General features: G+C 37.7%; 1 protein-coding gene across 7 annotated transcripts in view; it reads left to right on the plus strand.

The window, feature by feature from the left end:
* LOC148875104 (putative DUF21 domain-containing protein At3g13070, chloroplastic) overlaps window positions 1-26,260 on the plus strand; it is a 77,215-nt gene that overhangs the window by 33,206 nt on the left and 17,749 nt on the right. For all 7 annotated transcript variants that reach the window (XR_016105241.1, XR_016105240.1, XM_088965367.1 and 4 more), the window contains exons 6-12: window positions 1,119-1,200; window positions 14,213-14,352; window positions 14,440-14,518; window positions 14,675-14,735; window positions 17,163-17,254; window positions 22,481-22,546; window positions 22,780-22,896. Coding sequence is in view for 5 of the 7 variants with exons in the window: in XM_088965367.1 (XP_088821493.1) it covers window positions 1,119-1,200; window positions 14,213-14,352; window positions 14,440-14,518; window positions 14,675-14,735; window positions 17,163-17,254; window positions 22,481-22,546; window positions 22,780-22,896 (637 nt within the window). In the remaining 2 variants the exon portion in view is untranslated. The remainder of the gene's footprint in view (window positions 1-1,118; window positions 1,201-14,212; window positions 14,353-14,439; window positions 14,519-14,674; window positions 14,736-17,162; window positions 17,255-22,480; window positions 22,547-22,779; window positions 22,897-26,260) is intronic.

Here is a 26,260-nt window from a genome sequence, read left to right on the forward strand (position 1 = left end):
CTTTAAAGAGACAGGGATGGTAAAATCTTGTCTCTTTACTTGGGGCCTATAGGGTTGGGTGACTTGTTAAGAGCTAGGTGTAAGCTCTACTACAAGGATTGAGATTGGCTAAACAAATGGAACTATGTCAGATTGAAGTGGAAGGGGATTCAAGGATAGTAATGGAATGGAGGCAAGATTGAAATCTGGGAATCTGGACCTATAGGCAAGTCATGACAGAAATATGGGATCTTACAAGGGAAATTGATGTAACATTCAGATGGGTTAGAAGATCCGCCAGTGGTTTGTCTGATGGATTAATGAAACAAGGATCAACAAGGGGTGAACTCTTTTGGGCTGTTTTGTAATAGTGGATTACTTTGTGGGGTCGGTACTCCTCTTTGGAGTGTCTGACATGTAATTATTTTATGAACTACTGAATGAAAGTTATTTCCGATAAAAAAAGGTTTGATAAGTTGGTAAAGAGGGAGTGAGTGGTTGGAAGAATGATGCACAAGCGAACAAACTAAAAGAGGATGCAGTCCAGATTCTACAGTCAGAAGTGGAAGGATCAAGTGAAACAGATCCAAAGAGCTGATTAGGCCTAAGCCTGCAAGAAATTCATGGTCTCTAAGCCCTCTCCTAAAATTTCTCTTTTATTTTATGTTTTCTCTTATACTTGGGATAGGTAAAGCCTACGAATTTTTGTGTACTCTTCAAATTATTTCTTCTTAATAAAGTCCTGATTACCAATCAAAAAAAGGAAAAAAAAAAACAAAAACATAAACCTCACTTTTCAGTGAACCCTACTTTTCCTTCTCTTCTGATATGTCTTTTTTTGCTCCTATTTTGAGCTTGCTTAAATTATTTCTTGAAATCCAATCATGCAATAATGGTGTAAGTTTTGCCTATACTGTGAGAAGTAGCACCTCATGCCTTTCCTTGGGGATGATTGTAATGCCTATACTTAATGATTTTTAATAAAATTTCACTTATCAAAAAAAAAAAAAATAATGGTGTTAAGTTTTGGGGGCCATAGATTTCTTGTTAAATTGTTATCCATGGGTTACCTAAAGAGGTTTTCTGTTTGTTCATATTGCTTCTGCTGTTTCTTCACGCCCATGACTGCTGTTATGTAGTGAACCATATGTTACTGAAGATGAGTTGAAGTTGATGCTGCGAGGGGCAGAGCTGAGTGGAGCAATTGAGGAGGAAGAACAGGTAATAGGATATTGTATATGAATATTGAATTATTTTGCAGACTTGTGTTTGTGGTCCTTGGTTATGTTTTCTGTGAATTTAGCTTCTGAACCTGACATTGTTTAACAATTATCTGTGTTTTCTTTTTTTATTATTTTTTTCACTTCCACTGTTAATCCTCTCTTTTCTGCATTAGGCTTGCTAAAGTCTGGGATCCTTCATTCCACTCCAGTCTCCAATAACTTCCTAACCTCTCTCAAACTACCTTCATTAAAAACTTTGACTCCTCTCTTCTCTTATCTTTGACTTCCAATATCCCAAAGAGGGCCTGAGGATGGTTAGTTAAACCTTCCTACAAAAACTTTGTTGATTGTGGATGCTGAAAATAGGGTACTGATGTTGTAAAAGAAAAGAAAAAAATGAAGAGTGTTTTTCGCTTTCTGCAACATATCAGATATGACCCTTCCCCAGGTTCAAGGGTAAAATTTTGGGAAGATCTATTTTGGGGATAAACAGCCCTTCTGTCTCTCATTCCATAGATTGCATAAATTGTCGGCTTACAAACATAAATCAATAGCACAAATGGCATAGCTTGAAAATGGAAACCTCTCTTGGAATCTAGATTCTAGGGCTGAAAAGGGGTTTGAGAAACTGGAGTCTGTGGGAGGCATTAATCTTCTAAACATGTTTAACTGAGTTGCGTTATCTCCAGTTGATGAGGATGAGTGAATATGAGTGTTATGTATGTGACCAAAAGCTTTAAGACTGTTGGAATTTGTCAAGCAAAACTATTCAACCTTTAGGATTGTAACATAACACTATGTTTTTGTACCCAACATTTGGCGGATCTAACTCTGGTGGCAGGTAGCCCTTTTCCCAACTGCCTCACTCCAGTGGTAGGTAGCGTTTTCCACAACAGCTCTCACTCTGGCAGCACCTAGCGCTTACCACAATCACTCTTGCTTTGGCAACAGGTAGCCCTTTCCTTTTGGTAGCTCTCACTTTGCTCCAGGTAGCCCTTTCAATTATGTCTTTCATTCTACTCTAGGTATCTTTCCTGTGACAGATCTCACTCTGCTCTAGGTAGCCCATCTCTCGTGTAGTGCTTCTCATGATCAAAATATGCAATGTGGTGGTAGGCTTCGATACCAATTCTTATTTGACCAACATACCAATTCTTATTCGATGTCAAAAGCCTTTGATCAATATACCAATCCTTCCAATGTGTTTAACCTTTAGGACCATAACAGTGGGCTCCCAACACTTGTACTCTTTCCTTTTCTTTTTTACAGCCTTTCACCAAGTCTCTACCCCATCCAACCCCTTCCATTTGAAAAGCTTTATGGTCTGCACTCTCTCCCTCAAAAGATAGGCTTCACAGAAAGCAGAAGAACTGGTGTATATCCCCACTTGTGTGCATGGCATTACACCAGTCAAGTATTTTGGAGTTGTTTGACATGTACTCCTTTAAATCTTGTTAAAAACGGTGTTATGGCATTACACCAGTCACCAGGAATGCTATCATTTGTGCATTTGGGGTGAGAGAAACACACCATTGTTTGAGCACAAAGAACAGAGCCCACAGAACCTGATTGAACTTATAAAGGTTAAATTGCATTTTGGCACTGATTACTGATGAGTATGAGGGGGTAACAGTGAATGCTTTAATTAGAGGGTATAAAATAGCCAAATAGTATCATTGAATTCCTCAAGGTGTTACTAGATTAAATTTTAAAACAAAATTTTGATGGGTGTAGCCTTGGCAGCCCAAGAGCTTCCAGTATTAGGGGAGTGATTAGGAATGAAGAAGGTTGCTGAGAATGCTTGGACAAGGTGTTCTAGTCTTTTCATCATCTTTTGTATTTGGGTACTCAAGATGGGCTTTCTTGTAATTTTTCTTCCAAGTATAGATGGCTTCTTTGAGGGTGTGAACAGTAACACAGACTCCTCTCTTTGATACATTCTTCTTCCTCTTCATCTCCTTCTTCTTCTTCTCTCTTCTCTTCTACAAACCCTAGAACAACTTGGTATCAAAATGAGGTAGAGGCTCTTAGGAACACTTATTCTACTAATCCTCTCTTGCGAGATGACATGTTGATGTCAGACTACCGTTGGATGGCGTTAGTAGTCTGTATAGGTGACGATGACAGTCGATGAATCTTACATGATTTTGGTTTGCCTTGATTTTAAAAGTTTTTTGGTACAACTCTTGTGGCTATTTGAAGCTTCTATGATTTTTTGTGGATTTTTCAAGGAGAAAACCACAAAATTCCAGATCTGATGTCGAGTCTCATACAACGAGTTTAAATGGGGTTTTCTGCTGCAAAACGTAGACCATTTGGTCATTTAACATGTTGGGAGTGAAAGGAAGTGGTCCCATAATTTTCTAAGCCCTATACAATTTTTGAGAGATTTTCTTCTCCTTCTATTTTGTTGCCAACCTAGTCCTTTGGCCTCCTCATGTCTCTTAACCGTGTGGTGACCTATTTTCAACTTTTGTTTCCAAATTTGTTTGGCTCAGTGTCAAAATTGAGTGTACTCATTGTTAGGATAATATTAATGTGGTGTACTCATTGTCAAAAACCTAGGCACACCCATGAAACCTGTTGCGAATTGAATGGGAAACCGAAATGGGCACAGGAATTGGGTAAGAAATCAGCACAAGAGCCAAGCAAGAAGCCATACTAGAAGAAGTTTACTTCGGCTTACTTAGCATCTCATGAACATCAGAGTACTTCTTAGGGCTGCCCTCCTTGTTCTGACCCAAAGGAAGATATTATCAATTCCTTCCGTGACCACCTAGAGCAATATGGTAGGGCTCTCCACAATGCTGATTCTAGACCCGCACCTTCTACTTCTTTTGCCTCCTCCTCAGGTAATTCTGCCTCAGCTTTCCATGTGTCTATTGATAACCCGAAATCCCCATGGATCATTGATTATGGTGCATCCAACCACATGACTAGTAAGTCAACCTTGTTTCAAACATATTCTCTTTTCTCTGGCAGAGATAAAGTGAGGCTACCAGATGGATCCTTCTCCTCCATTGCTGGTCAAGGGTCTATATCTTTGCCCTTTGGCCTCTTTTTAATTAATGTCCTACATGTTCCAAAATTACCTATTAATTTGTTATCCATTAGTAGTATTACTCATGCTTTGAATTGCTCAACAACCTTTCTTCCACATTCTCGTGTTTTTCAGGATTTGGCTACTAGGAGGACGATTGGTAGGGGGAACATGGTGGATGGTCTCTATGTGCTAGAGAACAAAGTTGGTCTTACAGTTTTAGAGTCTTTGAGTCCGTCGAATAAGAGTCAAATTATTTTGTGGCACCATCGTTTGGGCCATGTTTCTTTTGAGTCTTTGAAGTTTTTGTTTCCAGAGTTGTTTAAGTCTTTGTCTATTGGTGATTTTCAGTGTCAAGTGTGCCAACTGAGTAAACATTGTAGAACCTCTTTCCCTTTACGTAATAAAAGATCAGAATTTCCTTTTCAAATTGTGTATTCAGATGTGTGGGGACCTGTTAATATTCCAACTGAGAATGGTTACAAATATTTTATTTCTTTTGTTGACTTCTCTTGCTACACTTGGATTTACCTTATGCATTCATGGGAGGAAGTTCCTAAATTTGTGAAAGACTTTCAACGTATGGTTTACACCCAATTTCAATCTGAGATCCGGATCTTCTAAACAGATAATGTCAAGGAATATTTTCATGGAGACCTCACAGATTTCTTTGCCTCCAGTGGCTCTCAACACAGAAGCTCTTGTGCCAAAACCCCACAACAAAATGGGGTTGCAGAAAGGAAAAACCGACATCTCCTTCAAGTTGCTCGAGGATTAATGTTACAGATGAATGTTCCTAAAAGATTTTGGGTGGATGTTGTTCTAACTACTGCCTATGTCATCAATAGAACACCATCTGGTGTATTGGAATATAGGTCCCCTCATCAGCTCCTTTTCCCTAAAGCTCCTTTGTTTCCTATCCCTATGTGGGTCTTTGGGTGTAAGTGTTTTGTTCATGATCTCTCTCCTACTCGTGGTAAGCTTGATTTTAGAGCTATTGTGTGTATTTTTCTTGGTTATCCGGTATCCCCTTACTTAGAAAGGATATCGTTGTTTTGACCCTATGTAAAAAAAATACTGTGTATCTCTGGATGTCTCTTTCTTTGAAGATGTTCCCTACTTCCCTGTTTCTCCTCAAGGGGAGAGTAGAGTTGAGGAGAAACAGAGTCAGACTCAAATTTTGTTGCCCTCTATTCCTAAGCCTCCTCCATTTCGTGTCTTTCGGAGATTGCGCTACAAAAATCAAGGCCAACAGAGTTCAATAGCCATAGAGCCATCGGAAACCATGCCACCAGTGCCATCAGAATTTCAGGGGCTGGATCCTTCACCCCACCCAGGTACTATTGTTCCAATTGATGTTCCTAAACCTATTGATATTGACACTTCAAGTTGTGATCTAAACCTCCCTATTGCAAAAAGTAAGGGTGTCAGATCATGCCCCACAAACCACCCTATATCTCATTTTTTATCTTATGAGAATGTCTCATCTTCCTTTCGTGCTTTTCTATCATCCATTGATAGTATTCCCCTTCCCAAGAGTGTTGTGGAGGCCTTACTTATTCCTGAGTGGACAAATTCAATGAAAGAAGAGATCAATGCTCTTCACAAGAATGGCATGTGGGAATTGGTAGATCTTCCTAAGGGAAAGGAACCTGTAGGGTGCAAATGGGTCTTCTCTATAAAACATAAGGCAGATGAGTCTGTGGAAAGTTACAAGGCTTGGCTAGTTGCGAAAGGTTTCACACAGGTGCATGGAGTTGATTATGCCGAGACTTTTGCTCCGGTTGCAAAAATGAACTCTATCCGGGTTCTCCTGTCTTTAGTTGCAAATCTTGAATGGGAGCTTCACCAACTTGACATAAAGAATGCCTTCCTGAATGGTGATTTGGAAGAAGAAGTGTATATGACTCAATCCCTTGGTTTCTATGCTAAGGGAAGTGAACAGAAAGTCTGCAAATTGAAGAAATATTTGTATGGTCTAAAGCAATCTCCAAGAGCTTGGTTTAGCAGGTTTCATAAATCAGTTCAACAAATGGGTTTTAAGCAGTACCAATCTGATCACACACTTTTTGCAAGGAGGGAACAAGGAAAATTAACAGCCTTGATTGTCTATGCAGATGATACTGTCATCACTGGAGACTGGGTCTTAGAGATTCATAGGTTAAAAAAATTTCTCGCTACACAATTTGAGGTAAAGGACTTGGGGCACTTGTGTTAATTCTTTGGTATTGAAGTTGCTCACTCACAGCAAGGCATCTTCGTTTCCCAAAGGAAATACACCCTGGATCTCCTAAAGGATACAAGGCATTTAGGAGCTAAACCAACTGACACACCTATAGATGTTAATCACAAACTTGGGGATTGTAGTGGTGAATTCTTGAAAGATCCAAGGCAGTACCAAAGACTTGTAGGCAAGCTTCTCTACCTATCCATGACCAGGCCTGACATAGCATACGCTGTGGGTGCCCTCAGTCAGTTCATGCATGCACTCAAGGGCACACCTAGAGGCAGCATATAGAGTTCTTAGGTACCTGAAGAAATTTCCAGGGATAGGTTTACTCTTTAAGAAACATGGGCACATGAAAGTAGATGTGTATATTGATGTAGATTGGGCCGGTTGAGTGGATGATAGAAAATCTACCAGCGGATATTGTACCTTTGTTGGTGGAAACCTTGTGACTTGATGAAACATAAAACAGAGTGTGGTGGCCAGGTCAAGTGTAGAGGCGGAATACAGGGCTATGTCACATGTTGTTGCAGAGTTACTGGATCAAGAACCTATTGAGTGAGTTAGGATTTCCCTTTGATGATCCTATGTCACTCTGTTGTGATAACAAAGCTGCCATCAACATTTCAGCCAATCCCGTTCTCCATGATAGAACTAAGCATATTGAAGTGGACAAACATTTCATCAGAGAATTGAGAAGGGGCAAGTGTGCACTCCTACATTAGGTCTGATGAACAACTTGCAGATGTACTTACTAAAGGATTATGTTCACTACGACATTATGATCTTTGTGAGAAGTTGGGGATGATAGACATCTACGCCCCAACTTGAGGGGGAGATGAAATATGTAATATATGCCGTAGAAGGGCATTTTGGTCTTTTTCTTTTCTTTTTTTATTTTGTCTTGTTTGCCCTAACATTTAAATGACATTGTTGGGTGTCGCCAACATTAAGAATTTTTGGCTCTCACGTCATTCTTCTCCACCTTCTTCTTCTTCTTCTTCTTCTTCTTCTTCTCCTCTTCTTGCTGAAAACAGAATGTAAAGTTAGTCATTTTTCTAAACAATGTACAACCACATACTTTGCAAGTAGTAAAAGAAGTAATATTGTTTTCCATTTCTTTCATACTGATGTTTGGAGCCCATATGCTATCCCTTGCATGGGTGGATATAAATACTTCATTCTCTTCATTGATGACTACAACCAGTATACATGGTTCTACTTGATGAAAAGTCAGGATGAGGGAATGCCAAGGAATACTTTGAAAACCATTTGTGTGGGCTCCTTAAAGATCAGGGAATTATTCACCAAAGTTCATGCAATCATACTCCACAACAAAATGGGGTTGTTGAAAGGAAGAACAAACATGTTGTTGAAGTTGATCGTGGTTTATTGTTTCAAACTCATGTTACCACTCGGTTTTGGGGTGATACTGTTGAGACAATTGTGTATCTCATTAACAAGTTTCCATCAAGGGTCCTTAACCTTTGGTCTCCACGTCAGCTTCTCTTCCTTGATGAACCCTTTTTTAATCTACTCCTCAGGATCTTTGGTTGTGTTTGTTTTGTTCATGATATGAGTCCTACCTAGCATAAATTTGATCCTAAATCAATTAAATGTGTTTTCCTTGGTTACTCTCCAATCCAGAAAGGTTATAGATGTTTTGATCCTCTCTCTGGCAAGAGATATGTTTCTAAGGATTTTACCTTTATGGAGTCCTCTTTTTTTCCAGTCATGCCGTCCTTCTCTTCAGGGTCTCCTTGGAAAGCCATTCATGACCTGCTTCCAGTGTTCATTCCTAATATCATGTATGACTTGAATTCCGGTAACTCCATAAAATTTTGGGAACAAACCTGGGTGGGGAGCGCCCCTCTAAAGGATCAGTTTCCGTCTTTGTACGCTCTTTCTGATTTGCAAAATGAGCCGATCTCGTCTTTCACCACCCTGTCCTCTTCCACTTCCGGGATTGGGTGGAACTTGGGTCTAAGAAGGGATTTGAGGGATTTAGACTTCGACTGTATTTCGAGCCTTCTTGCACTTCTTGATAACGTTGTCTTAGACCCCACTAGGGCGGATTCTAGAATTTGGACACCTAACCCCAATGGCATTTTCTCTTGTGCTTCGTTCTTCAAAGTCTTAAGTCAATCCACCAGTCCTACCCTGTCCCCTTTTCCTGTTGGTGAGGTTTGGTGCAGAGCTATACCTCCTAGGGTTGGTAGTTTTTGTTGGGAAGCCCATCTGGAAAGAATCAACACTGGTGATCTACTCCAAAAGAAGAGACCCAATATTTGCTTGTCACCTCAGTGGTGTGTTCTGTGTAAAGCAGACGGGGAGATTGGTTTTCACCTAATGGTGTCGTTCCACTTCGCGAGGTCATTGTGGGATTGGGCTTTCTCCTTATTTGGATGCAGCTGGAATCCCCCATCAGACATGCAAGGCCTTTTTGCCCCCTCCTTCTTCAGGTGGCGATTAAAAAGGGGAAGGACAATGTGGAGGGGACTAAGGGCTGCGGTATGTTGGACACTGTGGGAAGAAAGGAACTTCGGGATATTCTCAGAAACTCAGAGAGGGACAGCAGATTTGAGGGCTATTATACAGTTTAGGATGGTACAATGGCTGAATTCTCTGGAAATATTCACAGATTACACTGTGGATGACATGTTGAGGAAGTGGGGTGAAATTGCAAGTTGCACGCAGGCCAAGTCAGTAATGAGTGTGGCTTGGACCCCCCCCCCCCTACCTAGTGGATTCTTGAAATTAAACTTTGATGGATGAAGTAGGGGAAACCTGGGACAATCAGGGATCAGGGGTGTTTTAGAGATTAAAATGGGGTCATCTCTGCTATGTTCTCAAGCCCAATTGGAGTGGGTGACTCCCTTAGAGCTGAGATATGTGCAGTTATGGAAGGAGCCTGGAAAGCTAAGGAATTGAACATCAAGAAACTTATAATTGAAGGGGATTCAGAGGTGGTGATAGGGTGGCTGACCAAAGAACAAAATGATCTTTGGAAGTATAACAATGAGAAGAGGAAACTCAAATGGCTGGTGCGGGAGATGGAAATTAAGACATGTTGGATTAAGAGATCAGCTAATTCCTTAGCTGACGGTTTAGCAAAACAAGGGGCAGAAAGGAATTCCTTGTTTTGGGCTAAGTCGTAACGTTAGTGTCCTTGTATCTTTGTATTTTCTTCTTTCCTTTCTTGAAGTTCTTTGTGATTCTTGGAAGATAAGTGTGTTTGTCTTCCACTTGTAAATTTTCTACTGATGAATTAATGAAAGTGTTATTGATCAAAAAAAAAAAAAAAGAATGCAAGTGAAGATTGGACTCCTAACTCCTTTTTGTCATATGTTCCTATCACTGTTTCTCCTCCTCCCTCCCTTGTAATGATGATATTCATTCCCCTCCTCCTCTTATGTATTGGCCTCAGTCCTGGCAGCAGTTTTTCATTAGGTGTAGTAAGAGAGTGGCTCTTGAATCTGAATGCTCATCACAATCAGATCTCCCAAACTCAGGTACTCTTGAACCTCCTGATAATTTTGTTTTTGATCCTGACCTTGATCTTCTTATTGCCATCCGAAAAGGAAAGAGGGCATGCAATAAGTATGAACCAGAGAGATGGAGGCCCTAATAAAGAACCAGACTTGGGAGATTGTTTCATGTCCCAAGGATAAGATTCTTGTCGGGTGTAAGTGGGTTTACGCCATAGTTTTCAACGTGCCAAGGTGAGGCTAGATGACAGGGGGCGCCTTGTCACCTAGCTGCCTAGGCATTGCCTAGGCGATGGATTTTTTTAAGTAAAAACATGTATCCTAGGGTAGTTCCCTTGGTTCCATAATCATATGTCCTTAATAAATATCCATAATCTTCATAAGAAAAGCATAAACTTCATGTTAAAGTATGGAAAATCAACATATTCCAACATATTCATTAGAAGAAAAAGAAGAAATAAAAGAAAATTAAAAAAATATAGGGGCTGACTGTTAATTATTGAAGGAGACCAATTGGGAGTTCAGAATTTGCTTATTGAAGGAGACTCCAAAGTCGTTGTTGGGTTGGTTAAAAAATCCAGCTTCAGTTATTTGGTGCTACAGGGATATTATGAAGAAAGCTAATTGGTTTTCAAGGAACATGACTGTTATTTATCAGTGGGTGGGTAGAACAGCTAATACCATAGTGGATGGGTTAGCTAAGCAAGGGGTTTCAAAGGAACATTTATTCTGGGCAGCTCTGTAAACTCTCATCTCCTAGTTTGATGTAGTACATTGTTGTTGTTGAGGAGAGGTACCAGCTCGTGCCTCTCCTTGGGCAGGCTGTTTTGTATTCTGATTATTATGAATAAATTATCATTCATTTATCAGAAGAAGAAGAAGAAGAAGAAGAAGAAGAAGAAGAAGAAGAAGAAGAAGAAATTAGTATATACACACACAAAATTAGTGAAGAAAAAGAAGAAAATGTGTTGATTGGACAACATTTTACGTTCTTCCTTACTTATTAGTTTAGGTTTTGAAGTCTTCGAGGGTTCAATACAGCATTTAGCAATGTTTGTGTTGATTAAACCCTAACAAATAAGAAAATAATAAAAAGAAATTAGTATATAAACACAAAATGAATATTTTAGTTTAAAAATGTCTATTTTATAATTATAACCTCAAACAATTAAGAATATAAAGGTTTTTTATAACACGCTATAGAAAACTGCTTGGCGATTAAGCGAGGCGAGCCTCCAAGGGCGCCTAGGCTAGGCGCCTACCTAGGTGTCGCCTTGACAACTATGGTTTACACTATTAAGTACAAGGTAGATGGCTCTATTGAGAGGTACAAGGCTCGACTTGTGGCCAAAGGATACACTCAAACTTATAGCATTGGTTATCTAGAAACCTTTGCTCCAGTTGCTAAAATGAAATCCATTCGTGTGATCATGTCTCTTGCTGTTTATTACTCTTGGCCTTTATTATCAAATGGATGTAAAGAATGCCTTTCTTAATGCGGACTTGCAGGAAGAAGTTTATATGGACTCACTACCTGAAGTAAGCTTTCTAATAGTGAAGGAAAAATTTGCTGCTTGAAGAAGTCCTTGTATGGGTTCAAGCAGTCCCCTAGAGCATGGCTTGACAAATTTAGAAATGCTATTTTACAGATTGGATTCTCTCAATCTCAGGTAGATCACACATTGTTTATAAGAAGAGTTGATGGTAGAGTAACAATGTTGATTGTATATGCTGATGACATTGTTGTGACTAGCGATGACATCACATGTATTTCTCAATTAAAATCCTTCATTGCTTTAGAATTTGAGATTAAGGATCTTGGTGTTCTCAAATACTTTCTTGGCATTGAAGTTGCAGGATCCAAGAAGAGAATCATTTTGTCACAAAGGAAGTATGTTCTCGACTTGCTCCATGAAGTTGGGAAGTTAGGGTGTAAGCCTGTAGAAACTCTAATTGATCCTAAACACAAGTTGAGTGCTACTAGAGGAGAAGTTCTTCTAGACGAAGGGATATATTAGAGATTAGTGGGTTATCTCCTGTATCTTTTTTTGACTAGACTTGACATATCTTATGTAGTTGCGGTGGTAAGCCAATATATGCATGAACCCAGAACATCTCATATGCAAGCAATCAATAGAATTTTAACTTATCTGAAAGGATGCCTTAGTAAAGGAATGTTGTATTCCAATCATGGCCATCTAAAGATTAAGTTTTACACAGATGTTGATTGGGCAGGGTCCATTGATGATAGAAGATCTACATCTGGTTATTGTGCCTTAGTTGGAGGCAATGCGGCTTCTTGGAGAAGTAAGAAACAATATGTTGTTGCTCGTTCTAGTGCTGAGGCAGAGTACAGGGCAATGGCTCATAAAGTGTCTAAACTATTCTAGTTGAAGACCTTATTGCATCCAAGCAAATACCCCAATGAGATTATATTGTGACAACCAAGCAGCCATAAATATTGCTCACAATCCTTGTTTGTTGAAATACAACAGTAGAAGAAGAAGAAGAAGAAGAAGAAGAAGAAGAAGAAGAAGAAGAAGAAGTTTGTGAATGGGCAGCAATGTGTTCTCAGTCGGCCCTAAAAGCTATTATATATATTCACAGTAAGATGTTACAGGAATAGACTAGAATGCCCCTGGTTAGTGATGGGACACCTAGGCATAATAAAATAAAACAGGTTTAGGTCCGATAACTAAAGGTCCTTAACTGAGTAAAGAACTTACACATAAAAGATAAATAAGCCCCCCAACACTTAACCACTCGAACCAACAATCCTGTTCAACATGGTTGTACAAAGCATATTGAAGTGGATAGACACTTTATTAGTGAAAGAATTGTTAGTGGAGAGATTTTGGCTTCCATTTGTAAGGTCGGAAGACAAACTAGCTGATTGCCTCACTAAGGGTGTTCACCATCCAAAGTTTGCCAAAAACCTTGTCAAATTAGGCATGATTGCCATGTATGCTCAGCTTGAGGGGGAGTGTTGAGAATGCTTGGACAAGTGTGTTTTAATCTTTTCATCATCTTTTGTATTTGGGCACCCAAGTATGGGCTTTCTTGTAATTTTTCTTCGAAGTATAAATAGCTTCTTTGAGGGTGTGAACAGTAACACACTCTCCTCTCTTTGATACATTCTTCTTCCTCTTCCTCTTCTTCTTCTTCTCTCTTCTCTTCTACAGACCCTAGAACAACAACTAAGGTAATATAACACTTAGCTACTTTGGGCCTTTTGGGGACTGGTATCTTCCTAAGGGTCAAACTGATGGCTGTTATACAAGGTCTAAAATTAGCATTTGAGAATAATTGGGGAAACTTAATTGTTCAGGCTACGTTTGGTTTGAAGGAAAAGGTAGGGAAAGGAAGGGAAATGTAGGGAAACCTTTAAAAACCTTGTATAGGTTTCCCTGCCTTTCCCTTCCTTTTCCTACTTTTTCATTCAAACCAAACAGCCTAAGGGTGACTGTCAAGTTGTTATCTCTTGGCTGTATACAGAAAAGGTGAATCCATGGAATTGCAGGTTCACTGTTGGGGACTCTCAGTCTTTGGGAGAAGCCTGAAACTGTTCCTGAAGATGGACCACAAAGAGTGCTAATGAGTTGGCTGATGGTTTAGATAAGCCAAGGGTATCAATACATGGTTTAGTTTGGGGCTGCCTGGGACCTAGAAATGTGATGTAAAGCTTGTTCATAGATTAAAAAGAGTGGAGAATTGTCAGTCTATGGATGTATAGGTCTTTGCTGGCCATCTATTGGACAGCATGGTTTTTCATGAGAATGAATGAATGCATTCTGTTTGACTATGAAAAAATGCAGAGCACTAGGGCAATGTTAGGGTTTAAAGCTAGGATTTGAGGCTAGGAAGATGGGGATAGGTCTAATAAATAGATTGGGATTGGTAGGGAAGGTTATGGTTTCTAATAGAGGGTTCTAGAAAGAGAGAACATATGCTAAAAAATAAAAATCCCGCACATGCAAGATTTTTCCCTATCTGGTTCCTGCACCTCCTTCACACAAATGTACTGTGCACCGTAAAGACATCTAACAACTAAATTGATCATAAACTTCAGCCTAACTGAATGCATTTTTGAAATGATGTTATTAATGTTGATGGAATTCATGATTTGCAAGTACGTGATTTCCTTCACTATGGAAAATGCTTTGTTTCTTGATGATTCTTCTTAGCCTTTGTTACTGCTTTACCCCAACCCTTTTTGTCTGTCTGTGGCTTGACATTGATCTGGGTTGTCTTGCAGGATATGATTGAAAATGTTTTAGAGATTAAAGATACACATGTGAGGGAGGTAATGACTCCTTTGGTAGATGTAGTTGCAATTGATGCTAGTGCAACTCCTACTGATTTCCACAACTTGTGGGTTACTCATCAATATTCCAGGTATTTTGAACTTCCAATAATGTGCAATATTTGAAATGCTTACTGACTTACCTGGAAATGCTAAGTAATTTGTGGATCTATTTCTAGGGTGCCTGTTTTTGAGCAACGTGTTGACAACATTGTGGGTATTGTATATGCAATGGATCTACTTGATTATGTTCAAAAGGTCAGCTAGTTTCTTTTTCTTTTTTTTTTCTTATCCAGATTATTGACTTTCTAGATGTTTGAGTTTAAATAGCATTTTTTACATGTATTTATGTTTTTGTTATTTGGCTTAACAGTATTCTCATAATGGTCGAAATTATTCTGTTTGGTTTTGAAGGGTGAGCTACTGGAGACTTCCACTGTGAGGGATATCGCACACAAGGCATATTTTGTTCCTGGTAATCCTGAACCTTGGCGTCACATCATAGTTAGAAGTTGCTGTGTTATGTCATGCTCTTTATGTCAGTTTTGCTTGATGTGCTTTTTCCAAATTCTTTGGTAGCAAAGCCAGTTTCAGGCTTTCAGCTTGATACACAAAGCAGGGGCAGAGCCAGGGACATTTAACTTTTTGGCATATGGAGTTGGGGGCACAACCCTTGTTACATGATGGAAAGAAACTAAGCATGCAACTGTTCAAAGATTAAGAAAAAAAGGATTAGAATCATAGTAATGTTTCAAGAGACTAGGCAGACAAGGCCCAATATCAATTATACATGGTTCATTATGAAACTTTAGTAATGTTCTATGCAGATTTTTTGTTGCTAATAGCCTTGTTTTGGTTGATAGGTTATTAATGGATTTGCAAAGGTATATTAATAGCCCAATATTTCTGTGGTGACTCCATGTAATGTGAAGTTGGAGCCTCTGTTTCAAGGAAACAATTGTCACTGTTATCATAACCGCAGGGCAACTGTATTACAGAGTTTATGGGGCAGAATGAGATTCAAGTGAAACCCTCCAATTACTGACCCTTATCCATAACCTTGGCATTGATGGAAATGGTATGGAGATAGTGGTGCATTGGGTTTAGAATTTCACATTTGTTTCTGATTGCTACTGTGAAGGATTGCTATAACTGACTGCTAAGTCTATAATCCTCACCATCAATCATTTAATTACAGTGGTAAGAGCATTGGTAACATAAGCAGCTAATGTGATATGGTAGAAATTATCCACACCTACTGCTACACTGAAATATGCACTTAGTGTAGGGTCACTTTTTTTATATTATTTAAGAAAAACTAGGTGCTCCCTCAGGACATCCCAATAGTGATAGTTTTGTGGCTGGCTAGGTGTTTTAGTGGTTGGGGAACCATCTTACTAATCTTTTGCCATTTATTTGTGCTGGTGCATTAGGAAGGACTAAAGAGGAGAACTTCCAAATATTTGAAGACAATCAATCCTATTATCAGTATTGAAGATAGAGAGAATGTTGGGTCATTGGATCTTGATAAAAGATGTACTCGAGTATTTTAGGAGCCGTTCAGTGTTGGATTGTGTAATTTTACTGATAAGTAACAGTGGAAGTTTTATTAATATAATATGAAAGGATGAAATATGTATAAAGGTTGCCTGCAGCCATATCCTCGTCAGCTTTGAGATGGTTTGGTCATGTGCATATACAACACCTGTTAGAAATGGTGATCTGTTACAAGTTCAAGGGGCTAGAAGAGCTAGGCAGACTGAAAAGGGCTTGGCTGTAGTGAGGCAAGGGGAAGTAGGATCAAAGGATTGGTGTTGAAGGGGGGTTGGATCAAAGGTGATGGAATCTTTGAAAAGAATTTGAGCATTAAAGCCTATTTTTAAGACAAATAAAGATCTAAGCCTTTACAGAATTTTGATGAGTTTGAAGATGGTAATGTTGGGAAAGATGGTTCGGATGGTTCAGATGATGAGGTGATTGTGGATAAGACACATGTAGTTGGGGGGAACAGTTTATTTGGAAAAGGTGGTGGAGGTAGAGGTGGAAGTTCATAAGGCTCTGGGGTTGCATGTTATTGTTGGGGAAGATTTTGCTAGGAAAATGTTCAAAAATTTGGAAGAAAGATTTCCAATACCTGTGACAGATAATGGAATCTCTAGTTTGGGTTCTGAAGGTGGGTCCAGTTGTAAAGGAGAGGAAGAGGTGGTTTCGGTTCCCTTTTTTTTTTTATTTTTTTGAGAAGAATCTGATTTTGGAGTTGGGAAGAATCAATAATGAACAAAGGGGTCGGAGAGAGGTGAAGAAGCCAAATGCTGTTAGATGTTTCGACAATAAGAAATCTCATAGAACAGCCTTATAGGTTGTTCCTTTTTTATGAAGTAGGAGGTTCCTTTAGAAATCAAGCCAAGCCTTTAGAAAGAAGTAAGAGGTTCCTTTTTTATGTTGGAGATTGAAGAGTTCGTTCTTTTTGGTTTTCTTGTTTTGAATGTTGGTCATTTCTTGTTTCAGTTTAGGAGGGTTAATGGTTGCCTGATATTTTTAATTTTGTGTAAGGGGGTTGGGGTTGGCTGTTGACAGTGAAGCTTTTTTTTTTTTTTCTTTCTGTCAGGTTACTGCTGGTCACCTTCCTTTGTACTCTTTTTTTCTTTTTTTCTTTCATTATCAAAAAAAAAAATATTTAAGCGCCCATAATTTAACAATGGATATGACACTGAGCAGAACAGAATGGCAAAGCAGGATTCACGTAGCTGAATCCATTATCTGTATAGATGGTTAAGGTTTAGATGATGCTGATGCTGTATACTTCACCATCATCTTTTACCTTATTTTTATGAATTTTACTTATGTGCACTTGGACACTTTCGGATTATTGTTTAACCCATTATTTTTAATGATATTTCAGATTCCATGTCTGTCTGGAATTTACTTAGAGAGTTTCGCATCAGAAAGGTTCACATGGCTGTTGTTCTTAATGAATATGGTGGAACTGTAGGAGTAAGTTCATGCCTTTTATGTTTCCTTTTAATGATCCCTACTCTTAAATGACCAAAAAAAATGAATATCCTTTTCCTCTGAATGATTCTTGAAGAATTAAAGCTATTCATGCCACTGGTTATTTGGTTATAAAGTGTTTGCTTAATCCATATTTATCCTTAATAATATCAATGTAGATGCATTGCCAAAGGATACTTAGTTCATGTGTGAAGCAAGTATTGACAAAGTTGTCAATCTGACACCTGATCTCAACTGATATCTTAGGCTACCACTTTTATAGTTCCAGCCATAAGCATCTTTTATATGACAAGTAGATGAATTGCCTCATTGGGAACTTTTAAACATAATATGGTTATGTTTTAAAAACCTTGGTTTAACTTTCTTCTTGCCATGAAGGGATTTTAAGCTCAGTCTAGGCTGATGAACAGTATCTAGCTGAAATTGGTTGGTGAATTTGCAATTTTATTTGCTTCAATCATTTTACTTACCCCAGTAGTTGAGTTGGCGACTTGGCATCTCCTCCAGTTTGGAGGTGCAGGATCAAACCTGTGCAACCGCAGGCTCTCCGTGGGCCTTACATGCATCCTGCTCTGCCTCATCCCCAACTCCCCTGTAATGTGTAGTTTGTAATAAAAAATATTATTTTACTAGCCACACATTTTTTTTATCAGCAAGGAAAGATTAATTTTATTAATAATTGAGAGGAAAACAGTTACAGGATTACACTAAAACAGATTGAAGCAACCAACGATTTGGAAAAGGCCCTTACAGACTGAAGAATAAAACTTGATTTTAGAGGACTGTAGATGTCAGGATTGATGGTATGTGAGGATTAGGAAGTTGAGGAAAGCTACAATTCTTCTAATCGAAGGAGGATTACAGTGGCTGGCTTTGTGGATGGGGCGCTGTTCTCTATTAGAAGAGTAGGGTGGAGAAATTAACTAAACTTGGCAGATAGACGATATAGACAGTGTTTGCGGTGGAATAGGAAAGGTTGGTATGTAACTATAACAGATTTCTCTGAAGAAGATTGTTGGCAAATGGTTTGCCTGCCAGAAGGGAAGGGAAGCAGCGTCTAGATGAGGATCTTTGAAGAAATGCAAAAGTACCTCTGTTTCATTGCTTCAGAATTTCTGAGAGAGAAGATGATTGAAAAATTTATGGAAGTTGATCACCTTGCAGAAACGGAGAGCTCAGAGTCCAATATGGATGTAGCGATTGCCAGCGATGATCAACAGAAGAAACATGGGTCAATTCTCATTGCTAGCTCACGTAATGTGCTAAAGTTGTCAATAGAGATGGAAAATGGTGACTGGGAGAAGAGGTATGCTGTTACAGTAGAGGAAGTGAGAGATTGGAAACCAATTCTGAACTTAGTGGTGGAAGAATTGAAGATCAAAAACAGTGTCGCCTTTAGGGGTGACCATGAAAAACTGAAAAACCAAACGGAACTGAGGAGACCAAAAATTCAGTTAACTGAACAAATCAGTTTGGTATTTTTGAAAAACCAAAGGTATCAGTTCAGTTTCAGTTAACCAATATAAAAAACCAGCAGTTAACCGAACCAACCGGTATACATATATTTATATATTTTTGTACATTATATATATTTTATATTATCCATATACTATAAATGAATATATGCATTATTTATATAAATATATGTTTATAATATATAATAAATTATTTATTATTTAAAATATAATATTATATATTGCTAGTTTTTTATTATATATTTATATTTATTTATAATATATGTTATAAAAATAAAAAGACTGAAAAACCTAAGAACCGAATGGGTGATTAACCAAACCGATCAACCGGTTAACCAATTGCCTTTGATATGGTTTTGGTTATCAGTTTTCCAAAAACTGGTACTACTGGTTCAGTTTGGAAAATAGGCCCATGGTTCGGTTAACTGAACAATGAGCACTCCTTGTCGCCTTGCTACCATTTAGTAATAATAAGGCTATTGTTGACATAGGAGATGAAGTAGTGGAAGTTTCATCAATAAGAACTGATGTAGGGTTGGGTTTATTTGAAAGATGTAAGACGTCTCACAATGAGAAAGAGCTTACAGAAGTAAGGACTACTGTAAAGCTAGTAGGGTTGAAGTTCAACCGTTGGAAAAGAGATTCAATTGATAGAATAGTATCTACATTAGGTGGATCTCTGGAGAATGGTTTAAAATGTCCCCAATTTCCCTAATATTCCCACGACATATTTCCATTTCCATGGGTAGCGGCACGAAATTTTACTGGAATCGACATTTCCCCAATGAACACTACCAAATTTACATGGAGTACAAGAGATAGTATCCATGACATATTTCCATTTCACTTCCCTGGGTAGCAAAATGAAATTTTACTAGAATTGACATATTCCCTAGTGAAAACTACAAGTACTATGTGGAGTAAAAGAGATAGTATTATAACACAAGTTGGTGACAATATTGTAGATATTTGAAGTAACAAGTTATTGTCCACCTAACTTACATGATTACAACTTTGAATCACTACCCGAAACCCTTCCAATCTCTTTTCTGAAATTGGTTTATTTTTCAAATTTCCCATCATATCAATTCACTCAAAGGGTTGCAACTTTAAATTCTCTTTGTTTTTATTGTTCTTAAAGTTTGTATTGTTTTTTTGGTAGAAACCAGCCTCAATAGTAACTGCATGGGTATTTTGGGCATTTTGATGTCCTTTTTTAGAAGATTCTATCAGAGGGGGTCTACTTGCAACTGTATCAGAAAGTTCAGGGGAGGTGATTGCAATAACTAAATTTTAGGGGAGGTTTCAGCAATTTACCCCCAAAAAAAAAGAAGGAAAAAAAAGTCAGTCCAACAATGTGTTACAACAAGGCCTAGAAAAGTTACTGCCTGTAAACCCCTTGTTTTGCTAAAGAGTCAGCCATCGCATTTGCAGTCCTTCTGATCCATGTGAAAGAAGCATTGAGTTCCCTTGCTAGGCTTTCAATCTATCTCAGGGAATGTCTATACATCCAAGGAGCATTACCCTGGATGTTAGACAAAGAGATCATCAGTTGAGTCCCCTTCAACATCCAAATTTTTAAAATCTGCTCGTTTGGCAAGATTTAGGCCAAGTTTGGGAGTGCTTAAATATAATTGCTTATTCAAAGAAGCACTTAGCTGGAACCACACCATTAAGCACTTATTGATGTTTGGGAAATAAGCCCAAAATAAACGCTTATTGGATAAGCCCAAATTTCCAGTTTTTTTTTTTTTTTTTTAAGTGCTTAAACAATAATTGAATTTTCTCTACCAAAACGGAAAAACTGTCCCAATTCCAGGCTGAACATCCTGCTCCCAAGCTGCCATACCAGGCTGAATCGGGTTCTGAAGGTACTGCATCTCTCAACAACGGCCTCCATCAAACATCTGTAACCCGAAGAGATTGATAATACTGTATGCTTGGTTGGCTGTGACTCTATCTCTAGTACCTCCCTATATATAGAGGTTTGAGTGCCTTGTAACAGCCGAACATCCTGCTTCCAAGCTGCTATTACCAGGTTGAATCGGGTTCTGAAGGTGCTGCATCTCTCAACAATGGCCTCCATCAAACACCTGTAACCCAACAAGATCGATGATAGCTGCAGGCTTGGTCGGCTGTGACTCTCTATCTCTAGTGTGCAGTTTTGTAAAGGCCAATATTCTGGGACAGTGTCTCATGAAATGCCTCCAGGCATGATCAATGAGAGGGCTTTGAAGCTCTGATACCCCTAATCTTCTGGAGTCAAAGTCAATGGAAAATAGCTCGTTCTGCTTGAATTAATTTATATGCTGTTGTTTGTGTCAAGTAGATCAATGCATAATTCCTTATCTTGCTGCTTTCTCAGTTGTTATTTCATTTACTAGTCTTTCTCTCTTTTTATATTTTCCCCTTGTGAACTGGTTACTGACAGCCCTAACCACTGTTTTAAATGTTTCAATTGGGATGGATGCCGTCTCTATGATTTCTGTTTTGGAATTGCCTATTGCATCTCTGTGTTTTGGTGTGATATGTCCAAAAGAAAAGAGTAGCATGGTTATAACTTATAACCATCGTGTGGCCGACATGAGGATTGCCTATTGCCTATTGCATCTCTCTGTTTTGGAATTGTCTATTGCATCTCTGTGTTTTACTGTATGCTCAAGAAAGAGGGGAGGATAATGGTGGACGTTGAGGATTACCGGCGGGGAGACTCTTGACGTGATGAGTGACCGAGACGGAGAGGTAGAGACGGAAGAATGCAGGGAGAAGAAGGGATAAGGATGCATAACTTGTTAAGTGTGGGTTAAAGTTGTCTTTTTGAAAGAAATAAGTGCTTATTGTTGGAAAAGACTACTAAACGCCCAATATGAAATAAGTGCTTATTTTTTAAAATAAGTACTTGAAAAAGCTGGATGCCAAATGCAAATAAGTGCTTATTTGAATAAGCACTTATTTTTAACATAAGCACTCCCAAATTAGTCCCTGAAGAAGTGCTAGTAGCTCAGCCTTTATTGAGTTGCCTCCTATAGGTCCTGAATACATTGCCAACACTTCACTTGTTGAGTCTCTAAAACACACCACAAATTCCTGCCACTCCCGGGTTTCCTATAGAACTCCCATCAAAATTCAGCTTTAATTTGTTAGGAGCTGGGGGCTTCCATTCCATCCCCATATTTTCTTTGTTTTTAGAGGAATATACTACTTCCTTCCATACCTGCAATATATCAGCTTCTGAGAAACTTGGAACAGCTCAAGTGTTTTTACCTAACATGCAATTTTATTAGCCACACATCTATTTACCCAATATATCACCTGCTATTAGAATTCAAATAAAGATTACCTGTTGGGATTTGGGAATAAATAGAATCAATGTGTACTCTTAATAAGTATAAAAGGTAAACTATTTAATCCAAAGGTAACCAGAGAATTGGATTTATTGGTGCATTAGCTGTGGGTTCAAGGAAATGACTTTTGTGACCTGTATGAATAGCTCTCGTATTTGCCCTTGATATCTGGATAATGGTCTAAAACCATCAGCATAAATAGTGTTTCTGAGTCCACTTACTCAGATATATGGAACTTGCAGACATATCAATTGAAAACTTTTTTTTACTCAAGTGTTGGACCTAACATTCTTAATGCTTCCACCTGGGTTTATTTTAAGTCCTCTTCTGCTTATTATGCATGTCTCATTTCCTGAAACTCATGTTTTTATTTGTTATGGTTGAGGCAGATAGCGACTCTGGAAGATGTTGTTGAAGAAATTGTTGGTGAAATCTTTGATGAGAATGATTCCAAGGTAAATCTTATTGATTCCTTGTTTTTATGCTTCATTTTTTGAATGATTTTATTCTTCAATTTTCAAATAATATTTAGTTTCTCTTTCTCGATAACAACTTTTATGTCAATGTTAATGTTTTCTCAATAGTGGAAAGATGTTTCATTGCATAATGTTTTCTCCTGCATTATATTGATCTTGATTATCAATTATATGGTCTCTAATCATTTGTATTTACTTTTGCTACATAACAGGAAGAGATTCAGAAAAAAACAGGATATGTTGTAATGAGAGCAGAGGGAATATTTGATGTGGATGCAAATACTTCCATTGATCATCTTTCAGAAGATCTAAATGTCAAAATGCCAGAGGTTCACCTTTTTACCTTTTCCAATTTTGATAAGGAATAAAGCTTCTATTTTTATTCTTTAGCCTGTTAATTTTTCCTTTTCTTTTCCCCATGTTCCTCTTTCTTTACTTTTCCTCTTCCTTTTTTTTATTTTGAGAGAGGGTAAAGTATATTGATTTGTATTTATGAGGTAATGAGAGGGATGGGATCCCAATACAGTGAGTGACTGTACATCCTCTTTTTTTCATGCAAGAAAACATCGTTTATAAAAGGAAGTTTCATTTAGGGAATAAATAAATAATTAATTAAAATCCTAGATGATGAAGGATATTCTTGCCCATAACTTCACTTGACCCACACCAATATCTCAGTTTGCTCTTTCCATCACCAATCCAGTTTCTGTGTCCTTTAATTTTGATAAGATTGTTACTGGCAATCCAAGACCTTTCTGGGTGGGTGGATGGGAGGTGATGGGTAGTGTTTTCAGAGACCAGAATGGTCTAATATTCTGAGGTCCCATCTATGAAGGACTCTCACTGAGGGAAGAAGTATTAGCCCTACTACAAGGGCTTCAGTTGGTCTATTCCTTGGGCTGGAGGAACTTTATAGTTAAAGGTAACTACCAAGAGGTTTTGGACTGGATGCCTTCAGCAGGACATTGGCAATCCAGATTTTTACTTGAAGAGACTAGGATGGATCTCCAGATCTGCTAATGCCTATGTATGGGGGGCTCCTGGCCCAGGGGCAGGTCACATCATTGAACCTGGCCTCTTTGATCTTGTGTTTGTGGTCAGCTTCATGCATTTCTATATGTTGATTTATTTTATACCCTACTATTAGGCATGTTCTATAGCATTGGTTCCTTTTCTTTCACTTCTCTGGCCTGATATTCATGGGTTCAAATTCTATACAGTAATTATCATTGGATAGTGGTTGTCAGAAAAATACTACTGATTCCTTGAAAGCAAGGTTTAAAATGTTGATGTTGATGGAAATGTCTCTTACGAAAATATAGGACATAGGTCGGAAATGTCGAGGGGAAATATTTTAAAATATAGATACATTGTGGAAATATTATGAAATATGTGGAAATATGCAAAGATATTTTGTAAAATGATAAAAGAAGCATTAATACATATTTCTAGACTATTATCTTATTCCCAACCATTATATAAAGCTAATAAACTAAGATCAATAACAAATTAGTAAATGACGATTTACTGATTTATTATGCATTTTGATGTTTTTACAAGGTTATCTGATAATTTCTTTTCTTATTTTTAATTCTGATTTATTATAAATTCTAATATATTTATTTCACACTAGTAAATAGAAATGCATTTATTCTGATTTTTTAAATATTAAAGTTATAATACACTATGTTTTATTATAAATTTAATAAACTGATTCTCCTTTTTGTAGTAGTAAGATTATGATAAATTCTGATTTCTTATAAAACTTAATGAAGTTATTATGATTTTTAATACTCAATTTATAATAAATTATGATTTAGTATAAAATTTATTAAATTTATTCTGATTTTTTATATTAAATGTAGAATATTGTTTATTATAAAATTTAATAAACATTTTCTGATTGTAATAAATATTTTAAAAAAGACTAACTAGTTAATATTTTATTACTTGAAAAATATTTTATGTTTTATATAATAAAGTAATTAATTTATTCTTTTTTTTATATTTTGTTAATTCTTTTTATAAATATTTTATTTGAAATATTAAATAGAAATTATTAATGGAATAATCTATATTAATAAACTGTATTATATTAATATAATATACTAATATATTATATTTTTAATGTACATTAGTCGACATCTTGTCAACATAATATGAAAAACTGTATTTGTTTTGGTTATTTGGACCGATTTGGTTGACATTTCCGAAATATAGGAAATGTTGACCGACATAATGTAATTTTTATATTACCATCCAGTTTCATGTCGGTGAACCTCGACATCGACATATGTCGGGCGACATTAGCGACATTTGGTGACATTTGAAACCATGCTTGAAAGAAGATCTGTGTTTGTAATTTTCATTCCAATATAGCATTATGCATTTTGCAGCCATGGAAAGATTAAGCTTTCTCATTACTTATTTGGTAGTTCTCCTTAGTCAAAATGAGTTGGTCTCTGGGGACCATTTGGATATACAGAACTAGAGATATTATTATTGATCAATCATCTCTAATACATGATTTTAGGCAGTGTAGTGTGTGTTTTTTTTGATAAGTAATTAGAATTTTATTAATCAAAAGAAATGGACATTACAAGCACCCCTTGGAGAGGCACGAGGTGCTACCTCTCCCATAATAAAAAATAGAAGTTAGAAATTACGACTTAGCCCAAAACAAATGACCCCTACTTCAACCCCTTGCTTAGCTTAGGCGTCTGCCATCACATTAGCTGATCTCCTCATCTATTGCATCCTCAAATTCATATTCTTGTGTTAGAGTTGGCCGAGTAGGGGTAACTTAATCTTTTTCATTTTACTTTAAGTGGTGACTTGGCAATACTGTTTTATTTTAAATTTCTTGTCCCATACTTAAGTAGGGGCATATTTGACTTTGTACCCTTAATGAATATAATAAAAGGTTATGGTCGACTAGGAGGGTTTAGACTCTCTTGTTCAACAGATTTCTCCTTTCTCCTCCTTTGAGTAGAACTTGTCTGAACCATCAAAGCATGGTATCAGAGCGATAAATACGAAAAAAGAAGGCTGTGATCTCAATGTTTCTGGACCTGCGACCTCTCTTTGTATTTTCTCCTTTATTTCTGGGCTACGATCTGGGCTACACCAAGTAGAAGGCTGTGGCAACCTTTTTGGTGATTTCAGGATTGCCGCAATCTCTATTATAGGTGTTAGGAAGGTGTGGCAGCCCGTTGGTGATTCTCAGATTGCTGTCACCATGAGTGACAGCCCTAGTGTTTGTGTGGTCGCGTGTATGGTGGTTCAGACCCTCTACTGAGCAGTTTCAAGAGGGTTTTCTTCCTTGTTGCAGTTATGGTGGTTGGCTATCAATAGTGGTGTGAGGAATTTTTTTTTTTTTTGAAGGAGATGGCCGAATGGGTCTAAATGTCTGAATGGTGGTATTTTTTTTTTTATGGTGGCTGATTGAAAGAGTGCAGTGAGGTGATGTGTAGACTGCAGCAGTGTTGACTTACAACAGAAATATTTCTCTTTGGTAGGTGATAATTCAGAAGTAGGAAGTGCAATTGATAGTTACCTGTATTGAGAACACCATGGTAGCAACCAGAGATGGTGGTAGTGATCAGAAATCTAGTGTGGTGATCCCCTTTGACTACTTAGGTGTGCAGATGACATCAATTAAACTTAATGGTGAAAATTATGTGCCATGAGCCA

The sequence above is a fragment of the Nelumbo lutea genome, chromosome 1, assembly GCF_056320005.1.
Source record: "Nelumbo lutea isolate HS-2025 chromosome 1, American lotus-T2T, whole genome shotgun sequence".
NCBI lineage: Eukaryota > Viridiplantae > Streptophyta > Magnoliopsida > Proteales > Nelumbonaceae > Nelumbo > Nelumbo lutea.